General features: G+C 41.5%; 3 protein-coding genes across 4 annotated transcripts in view; all 3 read right to left on the reverse strand.

Moving 5' to 3' along the window:
* The window catches only part of pgm5 (phosphoglucomutase 5), a 19,435-nt gene extending 15,318 nt beyond the window's left edge, over positions 1 to 4,117 (reverse strand). The window contains exons 1-5 of one of the 2 annotated variants that reach the window (XM_030105187.1): positions 3,860 to 4,117; positions 2,110 to 2,272; positions 1,823 to 1,969; positions 1,483 to 1,608; positions 1,200 to 1,390 (exon numbers count right to left, since the gene is read on the reverse strand). In XM_030105187.1, coding sequence (XP_029961047.1) covers positions 1,200 to 1,390; positions 1,483 to 1,608; positions 1,823 to 1,969; positions 2,110 to 2,272; positions 3,860 to 4,117 — 885 coding nt within the window. Of the gene's footprint in view, positions 1 to 1,199; positions 1,391 to 1,482; positions 1,609 to 1,822; positions 1,970 to 2,109; positions 2,273 to 2,521; positions 3,036 to 3,859 lie in introns of those variants that run through there. The other variant, XM_030105188.1, reaches the window with a different exon arrangement.
* A 1,619-nt stretch (positions 4,118 to 5,736) lies between these two features.
* foxd5 (forkhead box D5) lies at positions 5,737 to 6,984 on the reverse strand. The gene has a single exon (XM_030105189.1). The coding sequence runs from the start codon at positions 6,973 to 6,975 to the stop codon at positions 5,923 to 5,925; it is 1,053 nt and encodes a 350-aa protein (XP_029961049.1). The 5' UTR covers positions 6,976 to 6,984; the 3' UTR covers positions 5,737 to 5,922.
* A 1,213-nt stretch (positions 6,985 to 8,197) lies between these two features.
* cbwd (COBW domain containing) lies at positions 8,198 to 23,185 on the reverse strand. Its single transcript, XM_030105142.1, has 16 exons — positions 23,043 to 23,185; positions 22,541 to 22,715; positions 20,819 to 20,905; positions 20,416 to 20,512; positions 19,884 to 19,975; positions 18,355 to 18,414; positions 18,029 to 18,066; positions 16,020 to 16,066; positions 15,270 to 15,356; positions 15,133 to 15,177; positions 14,445 to 14,501; positions 12,089 to 12,140; positions 9,914 to 9,982; positions 9,763 to 9,828; positions 9,514 to 9,640; positions 8,198 to 9,336 (listed from the first exon to the last, which is right to left on the reverse strand). Exons 2-16 carry the CDS (start codon positions 22,653 to 22,655, stop codon positions 9,263 to 9,265), a joined length of 1,113 nt encoding a protein of 370 aa, XP_029961002.1. The 5' UTR covers positions 22,656 to 22,715; positions 23,043 to 23,185; the 3' UTR covers positions 8,198 to 9,262.
* Positions 23,186 to 23,297: the final 112 nt, after the last annotated feature.

A 23,297-nucleotide genomic window follows, 5' to 3' on the forward strand; every position in this document is an offset into this window, starting at 1 on the left:
CAAATGACTATAAAATCTCTGCTGAATATAGTCTGCTACAGATGTACTATATAGGAACTATCTGGCTGTCCAGTGGTGTAGCCAGTATTGCACTTGCTTCAAGGTTTGTTTGTTTTCTTCTGTGTGGAGTTTGCATGTTCTCCTTGCATCTTCCCACAGTCCAGATGAGTTTGTGGTTAGTGAGTGCCCAAGACTGCTGCAAATGCCAATCTTATGTCTTGTGTGATATCTTACTGTTTTTACTGTTCTTACTGTATTTATTGCGTTATTGGAACTGCTGCACAACAAATCGCCCTTGAAGTGAAAAATAATGAAGTTGAAATTGATGTGTGTTTGTCCTGTGTCAGACTGATGATCTATTCAGGGTTGTACCCTGCTTTCAGAAAGAACGGTATAGTTACTGGGACGGACACTGACGGATGAATACAGGGTTATTATCGTTGGATTCTCAGCAACAAAAACATCCCTTATGTTCGAGAGTGTTTTCCTAACAAACATTATTACGGATCAGAGTTTGTAACCCAAGATAGAAACACTGACCCACCGGGGGTTTGTCCACTGGTGGTGATCACTGTGCAGATAGTGATCCTGATGGGAGAAACGCAGCAGATGTGACGTAATTCTCCTGATACTAAACTAATTCACTTAGCTGTGTGTGTATGTGTGTGTGTGTGTGTGTGTGTGTATCTATTGGATGACACTGTGGAAAAAGTGAGCTGCTTGTTGGAACATGGTGGATCATCAGTATTTCTACCCCACTGCCTTCCTTTGCTCTATCAATGCACAAACAAAAACAAACACAAGTTAATAGGCCTCCCTCTGGTATCTATGGGTGGAGTATTAATAACTTGAATTTAGTCCTCTGCTTTTGAATGATTTGAATTTGAATTTCCTCCACTGTTACAGAACCACCATAACTCTAAGCAATGCATGAACAATAGCTTCATTACACATAGTAATACAGTATATGAGTGTAGGAAACCGTGTGAATGAGTTCCAAATATCAATATTACAATATGTTCACGTCTGAGGAAAGAAATTTTGTATTGGAGTTGACTCTAAATTTCGAAGGATGTCACTTCCTTAGAAAGGAAGAATAGACAAGAAATACCAGGCGACCTGAGAGGAGCTGCTCCCACTCATCTGCAGTACAGTTCCTGGTAAAGTAAATATAGAATGGCTGGTCGGAGATGCATTACCCCATCTGCATCAAATGCTGCTCCAAAGCCAAACTCTCCCCCCTTCATGGCATCCACCAGGGAGGTGGCGTAAACGAGGTTTGGCTCCGGAGGCCGGCCGCCAAAATCCTCCAGGGGGACGCAGTTGACGGCAGAGTTAGCGGGGGCTCCCAGCTCATCGCACATGATCCTACGAACGTACGGGCCCATCACTGCAACACGCATGGAGACACGTCAGAGGAGATACAATCCAAGTATCCTCACCATAAACAGCAGAGTTTATACATGGTCACAGGAAACTGACCTCCATTCATGGCATCTATGTGGATCTTTAGCTGATTTGGTCCTGTGAGGAGACTTTTGATGGAGGGGAAGTCGAAGATGGTTCTCAGAAGTTGTAGATACACGTCGACTGAGTCTATGATCTCCACTGGAAAGACAGAGGATGAACAAATGATGCCGGATGACAATATGGTGGTTTATATGCAAGGCTGAACTTTGGAAGGAGCGCTTGGAAAAACACCAGGACAGAGATAATGAAGCATGTAATGGACTGACGCTGTAATCCCACATTTGACAGATGTGTTTATATAAAACTGATGGATTTAGGGAAAGTTCTGATATGATACATGTGGCAGATGTACCTCTGAAAGGTTTGAACTTGTTCTCGAGGTCAAACTCCTGTCTTCCCAGTCTGGACAGGTCAATTCGGAGATCTGGACAGATGGCATACTCCTCAAGAGTCCTGCTCACCTGGTGAATCCTGTCCATCACCGTGTCTGGAGAAGGGCCTGACAGATACAGAAACAAAGATATTCACACATATTTGAAAATGTAACCTACGCTAATATAAGGAAAAGATTTCTAAATGGTCTCCAAACTGAAGCAGAAGCAGCTGGAGATTGAAAAAGGAATCTCTGTCAGCCATTACCTCCATTTGCCACATTAAATTTGATTCCAAAGTCTGCCCCGGCACCTCCAGGATTGTGACTGGCGGTGAGAATAATCCCACCGATGGCCTTGATCTTCCTGATGATGCAGGAAACAGCCGGGGTGGACAGGAGGCCGTTATGACCGATTACCAGGCGACCGATCTGCAGAGCAGCAGAGTCATCTGAACATCAGGGCAGGAACTTACTGACTCCAGTATAACTTTTTTTCTTTCCTGACGTTAGTTATAAATAAGACGGAAAGTTGTCCTGACCCAAGGCTTCCTAACTTTCTGCAGCTGACTAATTGACTGCCTGCTTTAAAAAGCAAGTGATCTGCCCCAAGAGGGTGCCCAAATACCCACGCTGCACTCACTATTTATACTCCGTATGCTACATTTAAAGTGGTAATACCTCTAGTATCCCATAATTCCCCTGCATATCAGCTCCTCTGAATAAAAGGTGTCCTCACTGGTGAGGAATTCATTCTCCTGACATCAGCGGATCCTCCTAACATCCTGGATGCTGCATGTTTTTAAAGCTGGAAAGAGGGAAAGCCCAAAGAAGTATGATCTGTTTTCTAATCAGTGGCCAGCGCGTGCAAATGCTCCCACTATTTATTTGGTTCTCTGCCAGACAGTTAGACGGGGGGGTTCCAATGTGGAGCTACGATTCGGGCGCTGGAGAGAGAGACAGCGGCGAGGTCTGAGCAGGGTGGCGATGGTGGTGCAAGCAAGACGTAGGCAGGAAAATAAGAGCAGGATGGATGGAAGTGCTGATAAGGCTGACACGAAGAGACATTTGGCCGGGCCAGCAGAAAAAAAACAGGCCGATCTCAAAAACAAATTAAATTCCCTTCAGATTTTCCTTTGGATCCCAACCAAACTAATCACTGAGATCTCTCAGGAAGCGTTTTGAAACAACTGTGGGGGTTTTCCTTAGTGCTGTTACTCTCTGCTGTGGTATTGGCTTGAGTTCAGACACCTTTTCAGATTGACGACAGGTTTCTTGGGTGTTAACATCACATCACTGCAATAGAAAACGTACTATTTTACTTCACTGTCTTTCTTTGAAGATAAATATAAACACATTAATGCCGTCTGAAATATCCCAACCTGGTAAATTCTTGGTTGACCCCTTTCCTCTAATCGTTTGATACAAAGGTTTCTGCTTCAGGGCTATTATATGAGTGTTTTTAAGTATTATATTAGACTTTGGCCCTTTTTATATATAGACTTGAGGCTCATGTCCTTAGAATTTCAGTATTTTCAAATAATAACAATAAAGACTACAATGATTCTGATTTTACCTTTGAAACAACCCTAAGTTGTGTTTTAACAATTTACATTAAACCATTGCATCAGTGACTGGAGATTGAAGATGTGGAGACTTGTATTAAAAGAAAGACAATTAATGCAACAATGATGTCTAATCTTAAGGATTTTCATAAGAATTCAGGTTCAGGTTGTGAATTCAATAATCTGATTGACCCCCCCCCCCCCCCCCCCCAAAAAAAAAAAAAAAAGAAAAGAAAAAAAAACTTTAAATGCATTTCCGACAAATGTACTTCTTTATCATCTAATTCTCTCATAACTGACAGATACAATATTAACTAGCTGTAAAAGATGTTGAGAATATTCATTTTCAGATTCGATTAAATCTGTTTGGATCTCGTGGAGAGGCGGGATCCTGCCTGTCAGGGTCTGGCCCTGCTGGGGCAGGAGTCTCACCCCCCCCCTGCTGTCTTCTCACCCCGTTGGCTGCCGCCATCTGAACGATCACCTCGATGGCAGCGCGGCTGAAGTAGCGGCCGTCGCTGCCCACCACCATGGTGCAGCCCTGCCGGTCCCGCAGGTCGATGGAGGACAGCAGGCTCTGGATGTAGTTCTGCAGGTAGTTCTTCTTCCCCTCGAACACCGCGGTCTTCCTCCGCAGCCCGCTGGTGCCGGGCCGCTGGTCCTCGAAGGGGGCGGTCTGCACCGTCAGCACCGGGATGGGACTCGTCTCCATCCTCCGCGTGAGGGAGGACGCCGATCAAAGCAACCTGGAGAAAGGTCTGGGTGTGTCTGCCGGTGGTGTCCCACGGAAGCTGGTGCAGAGGAGCAGAAGGCTCGCCTCGGGGACTTTAAAAGTGCTCCTCAGGACGCAGTGGAAGAAAAAACACAGGAGCGAACGCCGTCTCCAGACTGCATCCCTCACTGGCCCAGCTGAACACGCACCAAACGCTCCTCTGCCGCTCGACAACTCCCACTTTTCCTAATAAGTCTGAACAACTGGCTGCAGGAGAGGGATAACAGGGAGGGACTGAGAGTCAAGGCCCACAATCAGCTGAGCCTCGGGCCAAAAATAGACATCTGACTGATGGCGAAGGGGAATTGTGTGGTGGACGATTCTGCAACAGGACACTGAGCCTGTGTTTGTCCCTGTGTGTGTGAGTGTGTGTGAAAATAGGCCAAAGGCTATTTGTACTGTAGAGTTACAGTAGCTCACAGGAAATGACTCCAGTAAACTTTATTGTAGCAGTTTGGAGACATATGTCTTCAATTCCAGCCATCTCTCAGGTTAAATTCTGATTTGCCCAAAATATGATTTGAATGAATCAAGATCCCTGTCTGCAACAATGCAGCTTTAAATCTGAGATCTCAGCAGGTCACACATCAGTCTGCAGTGAGCCTGCTTCAAAACTTTGTCAACAGTGCGACCTTGAGGCTGGAAGTAAGAAGTGATCACTGGCAGCATGCAGAATAACCAAACTACAGAAAACTATAGCCTATAAACTTTCAGATAATGATAGTCACATTTTTTGCAAAACTTTGAATAAACTTTCATGCAACAAATCCCTAAATGCTTGAAGAAGATTAAATGCACAATGTTTAATAATGAGACATTCAAAAGCAACTTTTATTTCAATATTTATTTATTTTTTTAATCAATGGGAAGTTTCTACCAAAAGAACTTTTTTTTAAACACATCTGCAAGACCATTGAATAAATTAGTTGTCATTAAAGGATATTTCAAGACTTGTGTAAAAGTGACTAAATGTTAGATGATTCACATTTAATAACTTTAAATATTCCCTCAAAAGGATGCATTTCTCATTAGATTTAGGGGTAATAGTTAATTGTTAAATGTGAATATATTCATAAAAATTAGGGTACTTAATTGTTACATTTTGGGGGTTTTGAAATATGTGTCTTTTCAGAAGTTCTCAGGCGTTCTGCTTAACAAATTCAAGAACTCTTACTCAAATAACACACCATATTTCTTAACACAACTAGTCAATATTCTGTTTCTCATAGCTTTGTATTATGATATACAAGAAACAGGAAGAAGCTGTCAGATCAAGTTTCCTATAGTCAAGGTTAGAGTAAAATAATTGTTTACTGTTTCAACATTAAATATGATATTCAGTACATTAAAATTAATGTAATAATTTTACTTTTGTGCAGCACTTTTGAGATTTGAACACCATCTTCATTCATTGGTTCAGTACTGGTCTTACTCTCATAAAGTTGCTATCTCCAGTTATTTATTTTTTCATTGACCAAATTCATCACACTCCTCAAGTTTCAGACTTTTTTATTTTCAGGTGAGTTCATCAAAAAAGTTTTCATCAACACATTGTTTTACCATTTAACATGTCACAAATATATTACAACTTCTCTTATTTACATTACTGTTAGGACATGTTCTGAACGTCGACTCACATAAATATCATGCAATTAAAACATTTCTTTAAGAAATGACCTACACGACATATGACATATCGCAATAAAGCATCAAACACACAATGTAAAGTTTCAAGAACAAAAGTCTCAGCAGCGAGGGAAAGAAAGCCGAAGATGCTCATTTAATAAAGCAGCGGTGTTCATAGTGGGAGGGGGGCAGAACGGGGTCCTGGGGGGCTGCAGGAGAGTCGGTAACAGATACGCAGTGGGGCCCGACACGATGTGTCCATAACCAGGAGAGCTGTGAGGGCTTTGCTGCGGATTTGGGTTCTGATGACCTGCAGGAGGGGGTCTGCTCATAATGCTTTCAATGCTGAAGGAGCACTTTGCCCCCGGGCCGGGCTTTGGATCAGTGCGCTCTGTTGCGCACAGCTGCGCTCTCGAGTCTTTGCGCTTCTCGTGACTGTTCAGAGTTTGAGGTAGAAGGTGATAAGCAGAGGTCGGCATCACGAGGCCGTCCTGCAGTGGCATGTACCGGACAGGGGCCGCCGGGGCGGGGCTCACCTGGCTCTGTATGCCGTATGGCTGTCCGTACGGCCGGTAACAGTTCAAAGAGGAGTAAAACACGAGTCCGTCTTTACCAAACTCCGGCTGGTTTCTCTTGAAGCGCTTCCTGCGGCGCAAGAAGCTGCCGTTGTCGAACATGTCCTCCGAGGCAGGGTCCAGGGACCAGTAGTTGCCTTTCCCCGGGTTTCCAGGCTCCCTCGGGATCTTGATGAAGCAGTCGTTGAGAGACAGATTGTGTCTGATCGAGTTCTGCCAAGCGGGAAACTTGTCCCTGTAGTAGGGGAACTTCTTGATGATGAAGTCACAGATGCCGCTCAGTGTCAGCTTCTTCATCGGGCTCTGCAGGATGGCCATGGTGATGAGGGCGATGTAGGAATAAGGGGGCTTCACCGAGCTGCTTTGGACTTTTCTGGACGGTGGCGCCTCTGCACAGAAGCTGCTCTCGCTTTCCCCAGAGGAGTCCTGCTCCGAGGAGTCAAATTCAGCACCCGATTCTGCTGAGGAGGCGGGGTCCGTGGCGCACTGATAAATCCGGTCGTGGACTGGTTCACCCTCGCCAACTATGTCAATCTCACCCTCCTCGTGAGGAAATCCTGCATGTTGTGACGCGTCAAACTCACTGGAAAGAGTCATGGTCACAGACAGGACGGCTTAAAAACGTGCAAAAAGTTGCCCGCGTCAAGGAGGCCTCTGCAGTTTGCCTTGCGTAAAAACTTCTCGTGCGTAAAAGCGCACCAAAATCGCGTAGTTCTTAGTCAGCTCTGCGTAAAATGCTGAAATGCTGAGAGCTGAGGGTTTATATCCTGAGAGTCTGCTGCCCAGCAGGCCAGGCCCATTAACCCTCCGGACCTATCAGGGCAGCCCGTCACCGCGGGAAGCCGCAGGTGGGGAGGGGGCTCGTATTGTCCGGCTGCTCGCAAGACATACTCATGCATAGTAAAGGCACGCACGGGAGTTCATTTGATTTCCATCCTAAACACAAATCTTTAGGTGACAAATCCGTTTAGCTGTAGAAAAAGACCCCCAATGGTCAACATTGCATTGATAAAATTCTATAAAATTATAAAAGAAAAACAAAAGTGTGAGATCTAAGTATAGGTGCCACTTTACAGTAAAGGATGAAATAAGATTCCCCTGAATCCACCTTGTGTACCAAGGTGGAATTTATGTTAGGAGATATAGTTTCTATCTCAATTTCTTTTATTATTTTATAGCAGTTTAAGACAGAATATCATAGAGTCTGGGATGAGGCGTTCGTGGGAATTTTTACACCACGCTCAACACGTGGTGACAAACTAAGCATTCCCCCCTCCCTGAGAAATCCCCCGCAGGTTCGTTTAGTTTGCCACCTTCGGATGCCCGTGGGTGGTGTGTGGCCATGAAAATGGCCGAGGTGAGGCGCCCAGCGGCCAGCAGAGAAAAGAGGCAATAGTCGCCTTAACGAGGCAATCAGCATCAGAATCGAGGAGGAAACGGCTCCGCGGCACAGTGCGCCCCGAGCCAGCGGGCACCGCGCGCCTTTACGGCCGGGATGAATAAGCAAAGCCATCCTCAAAGCAAACCGGTCCCGTAGCGGATATGTGCTATAAACCACCAGTGCCGAGGCATCTCAATTGCAAATGACTTAATTGGGAAGACTCCACCGATTTCCTCACCTGACTGTGCGCGCGAGCGCGCGTGTACGGGTTCTCACATAACTATCAATAAGCGCGACGCCTTCACAGTATGGTGCGGCTCTATTTTGACCCATGTGATGAATTCAGGTTGGTAAAACAAATCAGTATAATGTGACTGAGACGATCTTGACCATTTCAAACTTTAATGAATAAAAACTGACTTGTTTAAATTAAGAAATGACAGCAAAATGTAAATGTATTAGTGCTGCTGAACTAACATTTAGCTCATGGATTCAAAATCCAACTTGACAGATCTCAAATACATATAGTAGATGTTTGCACAAAGCCATAATAAAGTAATTTTCTTACCAGTGTAATATTTATTTAGTATTTTGTTTCACATTAGAGTCACCAAGAGTCACAGTGAAATAACTGTACTGCTGTCAAATGTCAAAACTGATCATTTTTGACCCATTCTGGGTCATTCTGAACAGAAAGGGTTCAATCACAACAATTTCAAGTCAAACACGTCAAAAAGAGAGAAAGAAAAATGCATTTCTATAGCAAAACTGTAAAAGTAGATACAAAGAGGAATAAATAAAATAAAAGATTACTTCATTCACTTCAAGCTCTAGTATTATCTAGGGAGAGGTCAAATGTGAAAAACTAGTGGTGCTAAGTTCCCCTTGATATCTCTCCACCTTTATTCTAACCACACTTTTACTGTGTTTTACAACAATAAAAGCTGAAATGGTAATGTCCTGTGAGGCCTCTCCACACTTTGAATATCATAGTGGTCCTGCCACCGAAACACAATGGGACTGTGTCTCTGTGATGTTAATAGCCCAGAGCTGTTACCTCAATAAAAGCTAAGCTAACAAATAATTAAACCCCCCTTTTTTTTTGGTACTTCAGAAAGTAACAAATACAATCTCTCTAAGAAAACTTTATTTTAGAATAATTCTAAATGAATTCAAGCATGACTATTTCAATTTCAGTGATGTTTCTCCAAAAGGAATTCCCACCTATCCAAAAAATGCAGACTCTGAAAAGTAAACGCTCGACAGAATGCTGTATGAGCAAAAACTTTTACTTATTTCAGATGTCTGCCAGGTGTTGAGTAAATTTCCAGACACACACCCAGCTCTCCAGCTTTGGATGGTGTGGAAATACTCAACCGACCATAACTGTTCTCATCCTCGTAGGAAAAGAACAAATCTCATAGAGAACGTCTCGAATCGGTGAGCGGCCACTTTTACTAAACGTGCAAAACAATCAGTCGAGATGTTGTTGTGAAGCAGCTTCTAATTTCTGTGTGTCCCCAGCACCACAGAAGACATGAACTTCTCCTGGAGGACGTCCTTGTCCAGGTTCCTTCCTGTAAAACAAGCCAGCATGAGCATAAACACATGGCTTCCATTTACAAAGCGCCACATGTCCCATCAGGTCAGTGGTGACAGTATTGGAGGAAAAGAGCTCAGTATTCACTGAACTGTATTTGCCTTTATTGAAGAAAACCTGAAAACATCCAGGAGCCCAGCCTGTGTGTCCTCACCTATAAAGACCAGCCGGTTGACCCGTGGGTTCTCCTCCCAGAGCTGTGGCGTCTCATTAACCTCGTACAGCTCGTGGACCCCCTGCAGCATCACTTGGTGGGCTTTATCTGCAAAAGAAACAATGCCCTGCGAACACAAGCCACGAGTGACACATTAACCGTCACCGAAAGAAGCAGATTGATCAGGATAATAAAGCCGGCGTCGGTGATCGCTGCCGTCACTGGGGTGTCTATTGTGCTCCGCTGTACCTTCAACCGAACGACAGTCATCGGGTTCCCTTCTTTGTTACAGAACATCTTTTCCCACAGGAGATCCTGAAGCAGTGGAAAACGGGTGTTTACTTTATAAAGGACTGTGCTTTAATAGATCTAATTAGCGATGGCAGCAGGGATCTGTTACCTGGATGAAGGCATTCAGGGCTTCCTCGGACAGATCCCCACTCACTTCAAAGGTCACCGTTAAAATACTCTGAGGATGATACATGAGAAAAAAATGACTTTAACGTAAAAGTTTTCAGTTTTTCTGCAGCTTTGAAGTAAGTTTCCCACTTTTTTTTTTTCCCCCCAGTCTGTGAAATACAAATGAAAGACACTGGAAAATAATACCAGGCTGTAAAACAGTGGTGTCAAACTCATTGTAGTTCAGGCCACACACAGGGGCTTTTGATCTCTAGAGGGCCGGATCGGTAAAATGAAAGCTTTATAAACCATCAATCATGACTGCTCCCCGTTTCCCTGGCTCTCACTGTGAAGAACTTAGTGTACATTAAAAAAAAATCCATTATTAAACAAACACTGTTCTATCAAATATGAATAGGTTAAAATGTTTAATAAATAGTCAAAAAATTGCAACAAATTTAGGTTTTTGTGCCACAAAAAGTGTTTCTTTTCCGCAGCATTTAGCATGTTTTCCTGTACAATTAGTCCTGTTATTGAATAAAAAAAAAAAAAAAATTACAAGTTAATCTAAAACCTGAACAGGCAATGCATCAGATCTAGACTGCAAAATATATTGTAACAATAACTATTATATAAATCCAACAAAAACTGTCCTGTCTGTCCTTTATTGTTTACATTTAATGGGAGTAGATAAATAACTATACTGTCTTCTTTATGTTTGATTTTTTTCTGGTCCATGTTTTCATTCAAATTTTTCAATTGTGCCTCAAAAGATTAATAAGGCACCAACAACTCCACATCTGGGATATGATAGACTTGAAATAGCTTTTGTCCAAGTACTATGATTTTTAGCACATCATATTAACCTGTGAACTCATCATGACCTCTTTTCCTCACTGTCTTGTTCTATCAAGCAGTTGGAGATTCAGTATGAAAAGTGCATCACAAGTCAATAGTTTTTCTAAGATTATTATTATCCAATTCAGAGTGAAACTGAAGGGTGTAATACAGAGAATGATCCATATTAAATGTGAATCAGAAATACCTCAGACTGTACTGATACACATCAGGTTTGTCGTCCCAGACCTCAGGTACCGGTGACATTAATATATTTCTTCAGTTTGATGAGCCGAGCGGTCAATATGAACGCTTTTCAACACCTCCACTGATGAATTTATCGATGGAGGCGTCAACACACACACACACACACACACACACACACCTCAATACTTCCTCGCGGTATTAAAAAAGGCACTTTGCAGATATTTGGGGGTTTTTGTGTTGAAGTGCTAAGGTTACACACTTCCTTGTCATTTGGTATAACAACAGAAAAACACTGTTCTCATTTACATGTAAAGAGCAACAAGGGGGCAGGTGGTTTGTGTTGGGGGGGGCGCTCTGAGGGGCTCTTGGGCTTCATGCGGGAAAGGAAAGCCGAGAGAAAACAGACAACAATGCCATTATTTACCCACGCAAATAAAACCTCACCATTCCTCATCCTGTGATAAAAGTTTGTGGGGATAAAGCACGACTGAAAACAATGTGAGGCCTAACTGCTGGAAGGAGCCACTGGTGAAGGAAACAGCCACAGTCACTGTGTTTCTGCTAAACTTAGGAAAAAAACTGTCAATGAAGTTGTTGAAAAAAAAATGGATCTATGAGTTTTGTGGTTGGCGAACCCTGGTGCTATTTAAAACAATTAACCCTCAAACTACAAGACTTCAGATTTCCTCTTTATACTCAACATCTACCTGCTAATTGGGGGTAAAATATCTGTCTACTTACAGCCTTTTATGACAGCTGCATTCAATTCAAATGTCAGCGAAGTCATAATATGCGGCCCGTCGTCAGTCTGGCCGACACCCTGTCAGCCAAAGAGAAGGGTCCCCAAAAAAAAAAAAAAGCTGTGCATGAGGCCGAGTGATTGTATTCGTAACATAACTAGAAAACATCAAAAGAGTTGGAGTTGATCTCCACACTGAAAACAAAGCGGGGAGGGAGTTTTCACCGCGGCGTCGCAGCCTGGGGGAACGCAGGAGATTTTATCCCTCTTTGTGCCGCAGGAAATGATGTGTTGAAGTAAAATTAACAAACAAAAACAAGAACCGGTCTCGGAGGAGCTCAAAGAGCCGCTTCTACCAGTGAGATGCAGCTGGAACAGTTGAGGGAACTTCACCTTGTCGAGATGTGGCCTGGCAGGATCCGCAAGCTGGAGTTTCTCTGAAAGACTTTCAGATGAGAGAAATGATCACACAGTGTATCTCTTTTCCATGTTTACTCCTCATTTCTTCTATTTCTTAAACCTGACGACATTGATATACAGTAGGTAATGTCTTTATCCCTGAAAAATAGTGAGAACTAAACACTAAATGTACAAATGATCAGTCAGGTGCAGGACATCATGGTGTCATCTTTGCCAGTTGTGTTATATTTATAATATTTATTCTTTGCATCAGGGAAAAGTTTGATTTTTATTAGATTTTTGTTGTTTTCTGTTATTTTGGGCTCATCTGTGCATTTCCTGATTGTTTATCATACAAAAGCTGTTTTCCTGGTTGTATCTTGTCTTGCGTGTGTCACTGTCCTCACAGAAATGTCACCCAAACACTTGCATTGAAGATTTAAGACACAAATTTCACATCGACTTTACAAGGTGACTTTTGTTTTCATACAAAATATAAATTCATGAGAACTTTCAGACAAATACAAGTAAAAAAAAAAAATGCTCACAGTGAAGAAGAAAAAGCATTTAATGTCACTTTCTGACATTATGGAAACTTCTGTGAAGCTGGATTAGTTTTGTACTCCTGTTTTTTACAGTCCTTATTCCCCTTTTCTGTTAAAAGGAAGTTTTTTTTCTGATCATGGTCATGTCTTCTCTACTTTTTATAACCATGCTACACCAAACATTTTACAATTTAAATGGATCTGATCTTTCCTGTTGAAAAAACACTGACGAACAGTTCAGTGATCAATGGAAAACAAGACGAACCAGTTCAACTTTTCCAAGTTCCTTTTCAAAGTAACTTTTGAGTATTTGAAAGCAGTGTTGTGCCAGCAGCTTGAATTTTCATTTTGTGTTTCAGATTGTGTCATTCATTGTTAAATTTCGATGATCAGTGAGACTTAGCTTTTTTTAGGTGATATTCCAGCTAAGATCTATTAATATTTATCTGCTTCAATCACACTTTACTGAGGTTGAAAAGACTCACTACTCATAACAAATCTGCTGAAGGCGATCAATGATCACTGATGTGAACTTTACAGATTTTTCTTCCCCTCTAACCTTACAGGGTGATCCAGTGAGTTTGCTGTATCGGTTCACTAAAGACGCAACTCTTAATAGGCTTCAAAAACGTTTAGGGCAATTAAATCTCCCAGCACTTGCACCGTCAACCCCCAAACAGACCACAGCCCTTTTTTTTTTTTTACCCCTCCTTTGCCCTGACCTCACAAGGAGGCTAAATGTTGTGTCCAGCTGCTTGAGCCCTGAGTGCTGTTAGTACCACACAGGCAGAGCGGTGGGGGGCCGCTTCAAACAGCCAGCATGGGACTGTGGCAGGGGGGACGGGGAATCTCAAAAGCGCTGTCTGTTGGGACAAGGGGAACACCTCAGGAGCCGGCGGACACAAACAGCTCTAATCCTCTGCAGCTGGTCCGCGGACAGCGACCGGGGGCGCGTAGGAGAGCTTCGGCACGGCGGCCGGCTCATTCACACGAAGGGGAGAACACTGATTCTATTCATGGGGGGGGGGATGATATTCGACGGGAGAGACAATATGATGGGCATGCTGTGGTGCAACAGGGGGACCGCTCAATGAAAGAGTCAATTAATTAGAAAGGAACGGCAGCAGCAATATCAAAGGCTGCTGGGTCCAGAGGGCAAAGGTCATTCATACAGTCAAAACAGATTTTAGAAGAAAAAAAATGAAAGTAAGAGTTTGGCAATAATGCGTGGTCATGATCAACGTTCCTGATGTATTCAATGTGATTTTATTCCCAATTTATCCCCTTCAGATTTTATCTTCAATTCCATTTTTCTTTTTTGTTTTTTACTGTATCGTATTCTTTCATGTTCACGTGGTGGGAATAAGAATAAAACTGAATCTGAACATGATGGGTAAAGCATTAAGTAGTTATTTAAAAATCAAACACTGAATCAATAGATTTTTTTTTTATTGATCAATCATGACATTTTTTCACCAGAAATTTTTTATCAATTTGAATTTGGCCCAAAATTCATGTACATTTTTATTTTTTCAGTACAGCCCTTCACATCAAAAATGTAAGTCATGTAACATATAAATGACTTAATGATTTAAAATCATGGTTAAATCTTATTTGGGTTCAAATGTAAAATTTGTTTTTTTACAATAAGACTGTGAATACTGTAGAAGCCAAACGACATAAAAAAAAAAAATCCTGCAAAATTCATGATGTGACTGCAGCTGACTGATCCAGTACAGTTCTATTTAAAGATATTGAAAACACTCTGCCTACATTTTTATTTATAAGCAACAAAATCAACTCACTTTGTTCCATTCTCACAGTCGAAGGAGTGCAGGTCCAGCACCTCAGAGAGATCCACCCTGTAAAAAAACACCACAAATCACTATTATTTCAATCTAACATCTAAAAACACTGCGGCGGCTGATAAATCCGGTGAGAAATGTGAACTCTTGCCACAGACTAAAATTAAAAGGTAAGCGAGTGAACTCGTTTAAACGAAAAGTTTGGGTAACGTTGTTTCGATTAACCCCTCGCAGCACGGACCCTTTCATCCCCTCGCCCCGCTATGAACTCTGTAGGAGGGCAAATCCGAGCCCAAACACACCCAGACCGTTTACACACACACTGCTTGTGTTAGCCAGATGCTACCCGAGTTCAATAACACACAACGCACGGACAGACACAAACGGTGGCGCGCACATTCACACACGCCACCCCGTGGGTTTGGAGACGTGGGGTCAGAGAGCGATGGCTTATGGGTAACTGGACACTACTGAGGGTTTGGTGTTTATTCAAGGCTCAACAGTTTGTGTTTGTTTATGTGTGTTTCTCCAGAGGGACGTCACGCCTGAACCGTTTCATCTTTGATACAAAGATCTGAGCGGGGGTTACGCCGAACGCAGCAGGAAGCCCGACAGCGGAGAGCTGCTTCACCCCGTCTCTCAAAATCATCTCTTAATTGCTTTCTTGGGTGGGGGGAATGCCACTTACTTCGATCTCTGTGTTTCCAGGATCTTGACGAGACCATTTATAGACCTGAGGTCAAAGAAAATGCACATTTGAATTCCACTTTCCTGTCCGGTCAAGAATTTGTGTTAAACAAACGGTGTAAAAACCAGGATGTTGACCTGACGGCGTCTCTGACTCGGTTCAGCTCCTCTTCGGTCACCAGGTCCATCTTGTTGATGATTGTAAGGTCAGCGACGGCGATCTGTCTGAAGAGCGGGAAGTTCAACAATGAGACAAATGCTCCTCAAAGAAAGAGAAACCCACTGAGAGCCAGTCCAAAACAAGACGGCACTGCATTAAAAAAAAAACTCTGATTTCCAGCTGAATGGGTGAGTCTTAATGGGTGGCGGAGGAAGAATGCAGGTCGGACCCCAATGGGAGTGGAGAGCTGTTTGGTTTTGGGGTAAGAACAAAAACAGACAGCAAGAATGCAAAAGGTCGTACGACTGGGCTTCAGTCTTCAGTGTATTTGTTCAGCAACAACAGCACACAGCTGCTGGAAGAAGCAGACAGACATGCGGCAACAGTGCAGCACAACATGCCAGTAAACCTGTTGTGGGGCTAAAAAAGTCCCCATAAAGGTCCAAATACATTTCCCCTGTTTATAAACTGTGTATGCATCTCTTTCTTTACAGCGCAAAAAAATGGGGAAAAATTTTATTACTGTACTCGGTGTTAAAAGTCTAATGATCCGTTCTACAATCAAAGATCACGAATTCTGCATCAAAGGTGATTCTGCACGCAGCTTCCAAAGTATATAATATATAATGTCTGCTATTTTCAACTATATGCCTTCCAACAAGCGGGGAATGTACCATCAATAGGCTGACGGCTCTCGTAAAGGGAAAATCAAAAAAAAAAAAACATACCTGGCTGCTTCATTGACGAGTCCATCAGCTTTCTCTTCTGTTAATTGCTACATAAAATGAACATAATAAACATAATTTACATATGAAACCACAAAAGTAACAACAGAAACAGCTTCAGATATGTAGAACTTTCTGTATCTAAAACTTTATGCACTTGTTTTTTTGGAAAAAAAAGTTTGAGCTGTTAGCAAACATTTGCTTGAGCCATCACAATATCTGACAAACAGCCTGATGTGAAGCTGGCAAATGACTTTCCTGACATGTGAAACCTCGAGAGATCGCTTTTCGGCTTGAGTCCGGCGTCCGCTCAGAGGACGCCACATTTTCCTAAACAGTCCAATGTGTGAAAACAGAGGGAGCAGGATGTGTCAGCCCGGATCCGGACCTGTCACTGTCACTACCGCCTCATCTCTGAGGGACCGGAGGACAAAAACATATTAAATCAAACTAATAGAAATACCGATTGCTGCTTTTATTCACATTGAGGGGTGAAGTCCTTTCGGGGATAAAAAGAAGATAGATATGGATCTGCTTGCCCCCAGGTGGACGTCTGGGGCGACAGCTGAGTGGAGAGGCAGATGAGTGGATGTGACACTCCCATTACAACGGTCACAACTGAGATATCAATTACTCCTCCACGATCAGACCCTCTTCTTCTTCCGCTCTTCGCTTCCTTCAAGTTTCCTCTGCGCCGTGAGGACGGAGCGGCTCCCAGGCTCTGCAATGTGTCACCTCATTGAGCATGACACCTTCAAATTAGAGCCTATTATCTAGGTGTCACTTGTCCTGTTCTTTCAAATGAAGGCAGGATGTGTGCGGAGCGCCAAAGACACAGATCCTGCGTACCGGCAGTAAAGAAGAGCCCCTCATTAGGCTGGCTTTTTCACAAATATACAAAAAAATGCTGGAATACAGCAGCTGCAGTGAGCGACTTCAAATCAGTTTGATTTTCTAAAGTTGAAGGCACAAAGCGTAGACCTCTGATTATGTTTTTTTTTTAAGCCTTCAAAGAGGGTTTGTTAGTGAAAAAGCTTTAACATAAAGTTTGCACCATTCACACCAGAGAAGTGTGGGGTGGGCGTTCCCGGGGGGGTCGGGGGTCAAAGAGCATCAAGGAGCAGGAGACACACAGGAGCAGGAGGGGATTTCAATTTTAAAAGAGGAAATCATGATGAAAGAGAATGAATTGATTTTAAACTCCATAATTAATTTATTAAACCACAAGTTGTTACGACTGAAGTTGTAAGAGAGGAGGTAAACTTTGCATTTGCAGAGAGGGTCCAAATCATTCTGTGTAGGAAAAAATGAGTTCAGGCTCTGTATGATAGGGGTTTGTGTGTCTGTTGTAGAATATTATGGATGAAGAAAGTCATTGGTAAAAAAGCTAATTTTCTCCAACTTTGATAAAGTAATTGATTAAAAGCAAAACCACAGACCACAGGAGGCTTCATATTTACAGCATTTGATAATTTAGACAGCAAGTCATATAGAAATAATAAAACTAAGATCAAATCAATCAAACAGGTAAAAGTGTTCAATAGTATATAATATATTTTAAGTTTCAGAATTTAAAAAGACCTACTCTAAAAAAGAGTTATTACAGTTGATTTAAAAAGAAGACGGAGTTTAGGAGTTGTGATTAGCACAGTTAAAATGTTCCTGGTTTGCATGTTCTCCCTGAGCCCCAGTGGATATTCTCCAGTTCTCTCACTCCGTTCCACAGTCTGAAGACGTGCTTTAGCTTTAGCTTAACTGGTGATTCTAAATCGTCTGCATGTGTGTGCATGTGGATAAATGATTGTTTCTGTGTGCTGCTATCGAATACAGACGGATACGATGGCTGCATCACTGAGCGGTCGTAATCTCTGTAAATTAAATTTTCTGAAGTAAAGTTGGTCATGAAATTTTTTTTTTTTTTTCCATTAAGTAGTTGATCTTATGATCACTCAATCAATCCTCTGCCTACCAAATTCACATCGATACCAACATTTCTTTTAGCTGGTCATTACCTGCAGTCCGTATTTGGCATCAATGACTGTGACGATGCCTGGAAATGACAAGTAAAACAAAAGAGAGGAACATTTAACTTCACGAGTGAGAGAAGCTGCCACTCCAATTAATGTGAAACACACTTTTAAGGCTTAAGTTGTCCTTTATATGTTGTGCTTTGATTGAAGGTCCAATAGGGACCAATAGGGATCATATTAGAAAATCTTTATGGGCACCTAAACTCTAGAAACAAAACTCCTTTTTGTGAAAGGAGCATGAACAGGATGACAGACGCAAACAGAAAAAAGAACCATCAGTGTAACTGACTGAGCTACAGATCTCTTACCGTCCAGATAGATATCACTGCCAAGCTCAGCATCCACCCAGAACATCGAGGCGACGGCTCCTGTGGGAGGAGAGCAAACGTTCCATGAACGAATTCTACACACATGACCTATACATGCAAATCAAAACTGTCAGCAGGCAGGAAACACAGACTTTTTGTTTTGTTTTTCTTAAAAAAATAAAAAATAAAAAAAATGCTCCCAAACATTGGCATGTCTTGTTTTTCCAGACATACAGTGGAAGCAAGCATTTAACTTGGGGCTGCAACTAATCATAACAAAAGATGATAACATAAGCTGCTTTCAGAAGCAAAAAGCTTATTGATCAAGCTAGAAATTGATGAGGAAAATGTTTTATGAGTTTTGCGATATGTTGTATGTATTCGTTTATTCACAAATCCTGCTTCCATATTTTTCATGTTGAGGTCTGTGGATCATATAAAACCAATATCTGAGGCCTTCAATAGTTAATGTGCTGCTGGTGCATTTGGTTTGTTTCTATTTTCCTGTGGTCGTGGTTATCTGTCCCCCCGCCCGCCACGGCTTGTTCACATAATGCACTTTTGTCAAACTGCCAAGCGAGAATAAGAAAGCACGGTAAATATTTGATGGCTGCGTAATGAAAACACTGTTTTTGAGTGGCATGTTTCACATAACTCATCCGGCCCCTTCTTGAATGGAGGAGGAGGATCCCCCCTCCCCCCGGGGGGGCCTCCTGGGATTGACGGCGCTGCCACGGCCAATGACGGACCTGTCCGACTCCAGAACGAGCCAATGACATGGCAGCAGCGGTGAGCGTGCTGCGTCGCCGCCGCCTGTGAAGCCGAGTGGTGTGTATCTGCCCGTGCCGCTGTCCCCCGACACCTGTCACTGAGCGACACACCCCGGCCGTCACAGCGCTCGCCCTGTAATGGCCTCGTATTGATTTCCTATTCGGACCTGACACATGAACGGACGGCCAGTTTTTTTGAGCTGCCCAAAGATGTTTCAGTAACACAAGTCAGGTCTTCATATTGTAGCGAAATGTTTAACTTCTGATATGAGTATCTGTCCCTTCATTGAAATTTTAACAAAAAACGCTCTGACTTTTTATGGTTAAATGTGGTCTGACATTTCACAGTTTCTTGGCCACAGTGGTTCATGGTTCATTCAAGAAGCTGTTGGCTCGCTGCACCAGATTCAAACTGAATGTAGGCGCTTTCAAAATGGATTTTCTTCATTTTTGTGAGAGAAAATCTAAGAAAAAACCACAAGAAAACAAAGCTGAAGAGAGAAAAAAACAAAACAAAACAAACAAAATAACCAAGGAATAAAAATCCCAAGAGTCCTCACAAAGAGTATTTGAATCTGGTTTGTCATATGAACCCTGTCGACTATGAAGTATGTGTGTTGTGTGTTGTGTGTGAGGTGCTGTTTGAATTCACCTCATTGTCTCCAGCTAACACAAACCTGATTTTTAAATAAGTAATGCTTTGACAGATGAGCAAATCATTCCATACAGCCCATATCATCTGTGATTAAAGTCTGGTACCTGGATCAGCGAGTCCTGTGGTTTCTAATAAGATATAATCAAACTTTCCTTTCTTCTCCATCAGGTTCTCGATGGCTTTAAGACCATTATCCCTAAAAAAACAAAACAAAAAAAGAACAACCATCAAATATATTTAAAATGACACAACTCACTTTCAAACATTTAAAGTCAAGTGGTTTAAGATGTAATGGTCCAATTATGTGACGCTGTATTTCCTCTCATTTGGGTTTACACAGCTTAGTGAGCATGAGGTAAGCTGAGTTTTGACAATCTAGTTGATCAATGAATGATGGGCCAACTCAGTACAAACCACATGGCCTTTTGATTCAAGCAAATCATTGATTTTTAAGTTACCGGTCAACAGAAAAGCCTCCTCACACTATTAGAGAGCTAGCAGAGCTCAGAGTCAGGTTTCTGATGTATTGCATGGTGATGGAGGAAATAGCAATATCAGTGACACAAGTGCCAATAGTAAAATTAAAGTTCACATGAATACAGTAACACAAGAGTAAAGCCTGGTTTTTGTACATACTTGACAGAGCAGCAGATACAGCCGTTTCTCAGTTCCAGCCACTCCTCATACAGCTCTCCAGACTGACTCACAGCCAGGGACTTCTCCAGAGCGCTGCCTGCAGAGAGAGAGAATGGAGGGAAAAAAGAGAAATCAACACAGGAAAGTTAGACTGTCTAAGTTATCCCATTTCCTCTGATCATTTGTAATAGACTATGAAAATATTTTTGAGAAAATCCATAGAAGGTCAAAACAATTAGATAAAGTTTTCTTTCAGACTATGGTATTTTCCCTATGTAAAAAAAAAAAAAAAGAAATATTGACCACAACTCCTTGATGCCTTGAAAAGTCTGAAAAAAGCCTTTTTCCTCCATATGTCCCTATACTGCCTTCTTGTGGTAACATGAGGACAGGACGAGTTTACCTTCTCCAAATTCATTGAGGATGACAGCAATCCGTTTGTTGTGCTGTTCTGTTAAGATGTAGTTCAGGAGTGTAGTTTTTCCAGCACCTGCAAAGAAAGACACGTAGAAAAGATAATTAAACTGAAAGTAAATGCTATGCTGGATTTGACCCCATTTGAAATTTAACCCCATTGAAAGTTTTAAACTCAAAAAAAAATTTTTTTTTCTTAATTTCATTAACAAGCAACATTTACATTTTAGAAATCTATCCAATTACAAGACATGAAGGCTTTTCTTAGGTAATTGAGATGCATCTTGGGGAATGAATAATATAGTGTGTTTGAAATGCTAGAATATATTTTTCTTTCATATTTTGAGGATGGTAAATAAAATACATTGCATAATGAACAAATGAATTTAGTAAACAGCACTGAGACAAGGAATCCTGATTACATGTTGAGATTTTATTGTATATATTCTGTGCAAGCTATATATTTACATATAGCATTTTATATAAATCTGAGCCCTCTCCTATGCCTTCATTCCTTCTTTTATATGCGGCATAGAGTTTTTATGAATTTTACTGCTCTCTTTTCAATTCTCTACCTCTTTAGATATAGTTATAATCAGTATTGAGCAACTTACTTTTGAAAAGTCATTATTTAAAGTTGCTACTTACTTCTTCAAAAATGTAATTGAGTTGGTAACTAAGTTATTTTTTTTTAAAGTAACTCATTACTAGGCAAAGTAACTATTGCACTACTTAAAAAAACGTGTTTAAATATATCAAAGAATTTGGATCCCCTCTTAAAGGAACTTTAAGATGCATGTTCAACTATTTATTCTAAAACTGAATATATTTAATTAATAATGAAATAAATTAATGAACACTTGACAGAAGAAATTACGAACAGGAAAAGCTACATTAATCTAAATTATTCAAATGTTGCTTTGTGATAAAATGAGAAAAGACACCAATTAAATTTGATTTTTAGGTGTACATAGCATTTCTACATTTGAAAAAGAATAATTAGACACTACAGATATGGTGACTTACAGTATGCAAAAGAGGAGCTCTGCAAATTCAATTTTGAGTTATTTAGAACTTTCCTGGCAGAGGGATTTGCAACAATGTATCATTTAAGTGACATCATCACCTAATTTGACCTAGATATGCAAATGAGGAGCTCTGCAAATACGGTGTTGTTATTTAGAACTTTCCTGACAGAGAGATTTGCAACAATGTATCATTTAAGTGACGTCATCTTCTAATTTGGCCTTAGATACGGAAATAAGCAACAGCAACAATGTATCAGTTTTAAAGCAACATCTTTTTACAAAACACAATAAAGCGTATCATATTTAATTTAATTATTAAGCTGAGGGGACTATAGGAGAGAGAGAGAGAGAGAGAGAGAGAGAGAGAGAGAGAGAGAGAGAGAGAGAGAGAGAGAGAGAGAGAGAGAGAGAGAGAGAGAGAGAGAGAGAGAGAGAGAGAGAGAGAGAGCACAGACTAGAAGAGAGATACAGGTTGTGGCACATGGAGGGATTGCACCTAACATTGTGTTGTTTTGAACAAGGACAATAAAGATTATTCCGACTCTGAAATAAGCATTAAACAACAACAACAACAAAAAGAACATGAAAATTTGAACAGCATCCAGCTGGTGGGAATGGATTACAACTGCCTGAGGCTATAATCTTCTCCATAAGCTCATTAAAGCTGTCAATGCAGGTCTCACCAAGGTAACCTGTGATGATAGTGACCGGTATCTGTGCTGCACGAGGAGCAGGCTGGTTGTCGATGGGCACCAGCTCTGGGCAATCATCCTCCTCTTCTATTCTTGTGCCATCCATGACAGAAATCTAGTTTTGTTTTGTGCTTGTAGTTTTCCTCCACAGGCACACGGAGTAGATCTGAAATAAGAATGACCACAGAAGTGGATTTATCAGATTTCCACGTGTCCATTGAATGATATATTTATATATGATAAAGATAACAAGAATGTAACATAATGTGATATGAACACACCACCAAATGTAATGAAAATCTGTCCTATCATACTCAATAATTAAAATACTTGTCAGTGGTGTTAGCGAGGTTAAAACTCAGGAAATAATGTATACTGTCTTACTCAAACAAGACATCTTTACACTACTCTTAAGTTTTAAAGGAATAACAACATGCTGATTACAGTGTCAGAGAAAGTAAAAACATAAACAATGGACATTTTTTATTCCTACCTGTTCTCACCACCACAGCGGAAGTAATCGTCGATGTTTCTAGTTTATCAAAGCTAAATACATTCAAATAATTACATAATCTGTTACTTCAAAAATGACAAACGTTCAAAGTATTCCCCATTAACATGAGCTCCTGCTTCACAGTGTGCTTCAACGTCTGGGGTCCGGGTGAACCCATGCAGCAACAACAAATTGTTCCGATTTGCTGGCAGTGTCAGTGGGAAACACGTTCACGTGGTGAGGATACTATTTAGT

This window comes from Salarias fasciatus, chromosome 12 (genome assembly GCF_902148845.1).
Source record: "Salarias fasciatus chromosome 12, fSalaFa1.1, whole genome shotgun sequence".
In the NCBI taxonomy this organism is placed as follows: domain Eukaryota; kingdom Metazoa; phylum Chordata; class Actinopteri; order Blenniiformes; family Blenniidae; genus Salarias; species Salarias fasciatus.

What these genes read in the sequence shown, in the direction of transcription:
- foxd5 (XM_030105189.1), bottom strand. Translation starts at nt 6,975, where the DNA reads ATGACTCTTTCCAGTGAGTTTGACGCGTCACAACATGCAGGATTTCCT.
- cbwd (XM_030105142.1), bottom strand. Translation starts at nt 22,655, where the DNA reads ATGGATGGCACAAGAATAGAAGAGGAGGATGATTGCCCAGAGCTGGTG. An exon ending in CAGTGATATCTATCTGGACG is followed by an intron (nt 18,067 to 18,354) that starts GTAAGAGATCTG and finishes TGTCATTTCCAG; the next exon opens with GCATCGTCACAGTCATTGAT. An exon ending in CCCTGAATGCCTTCATCCAG is followed by an intron (nt 9,829 to 9,913) that starts GTAACAGATCCC and finishes CCACTGCTTCAG; the next exon opens with GATCTCCTGTGGGAAAAGAT.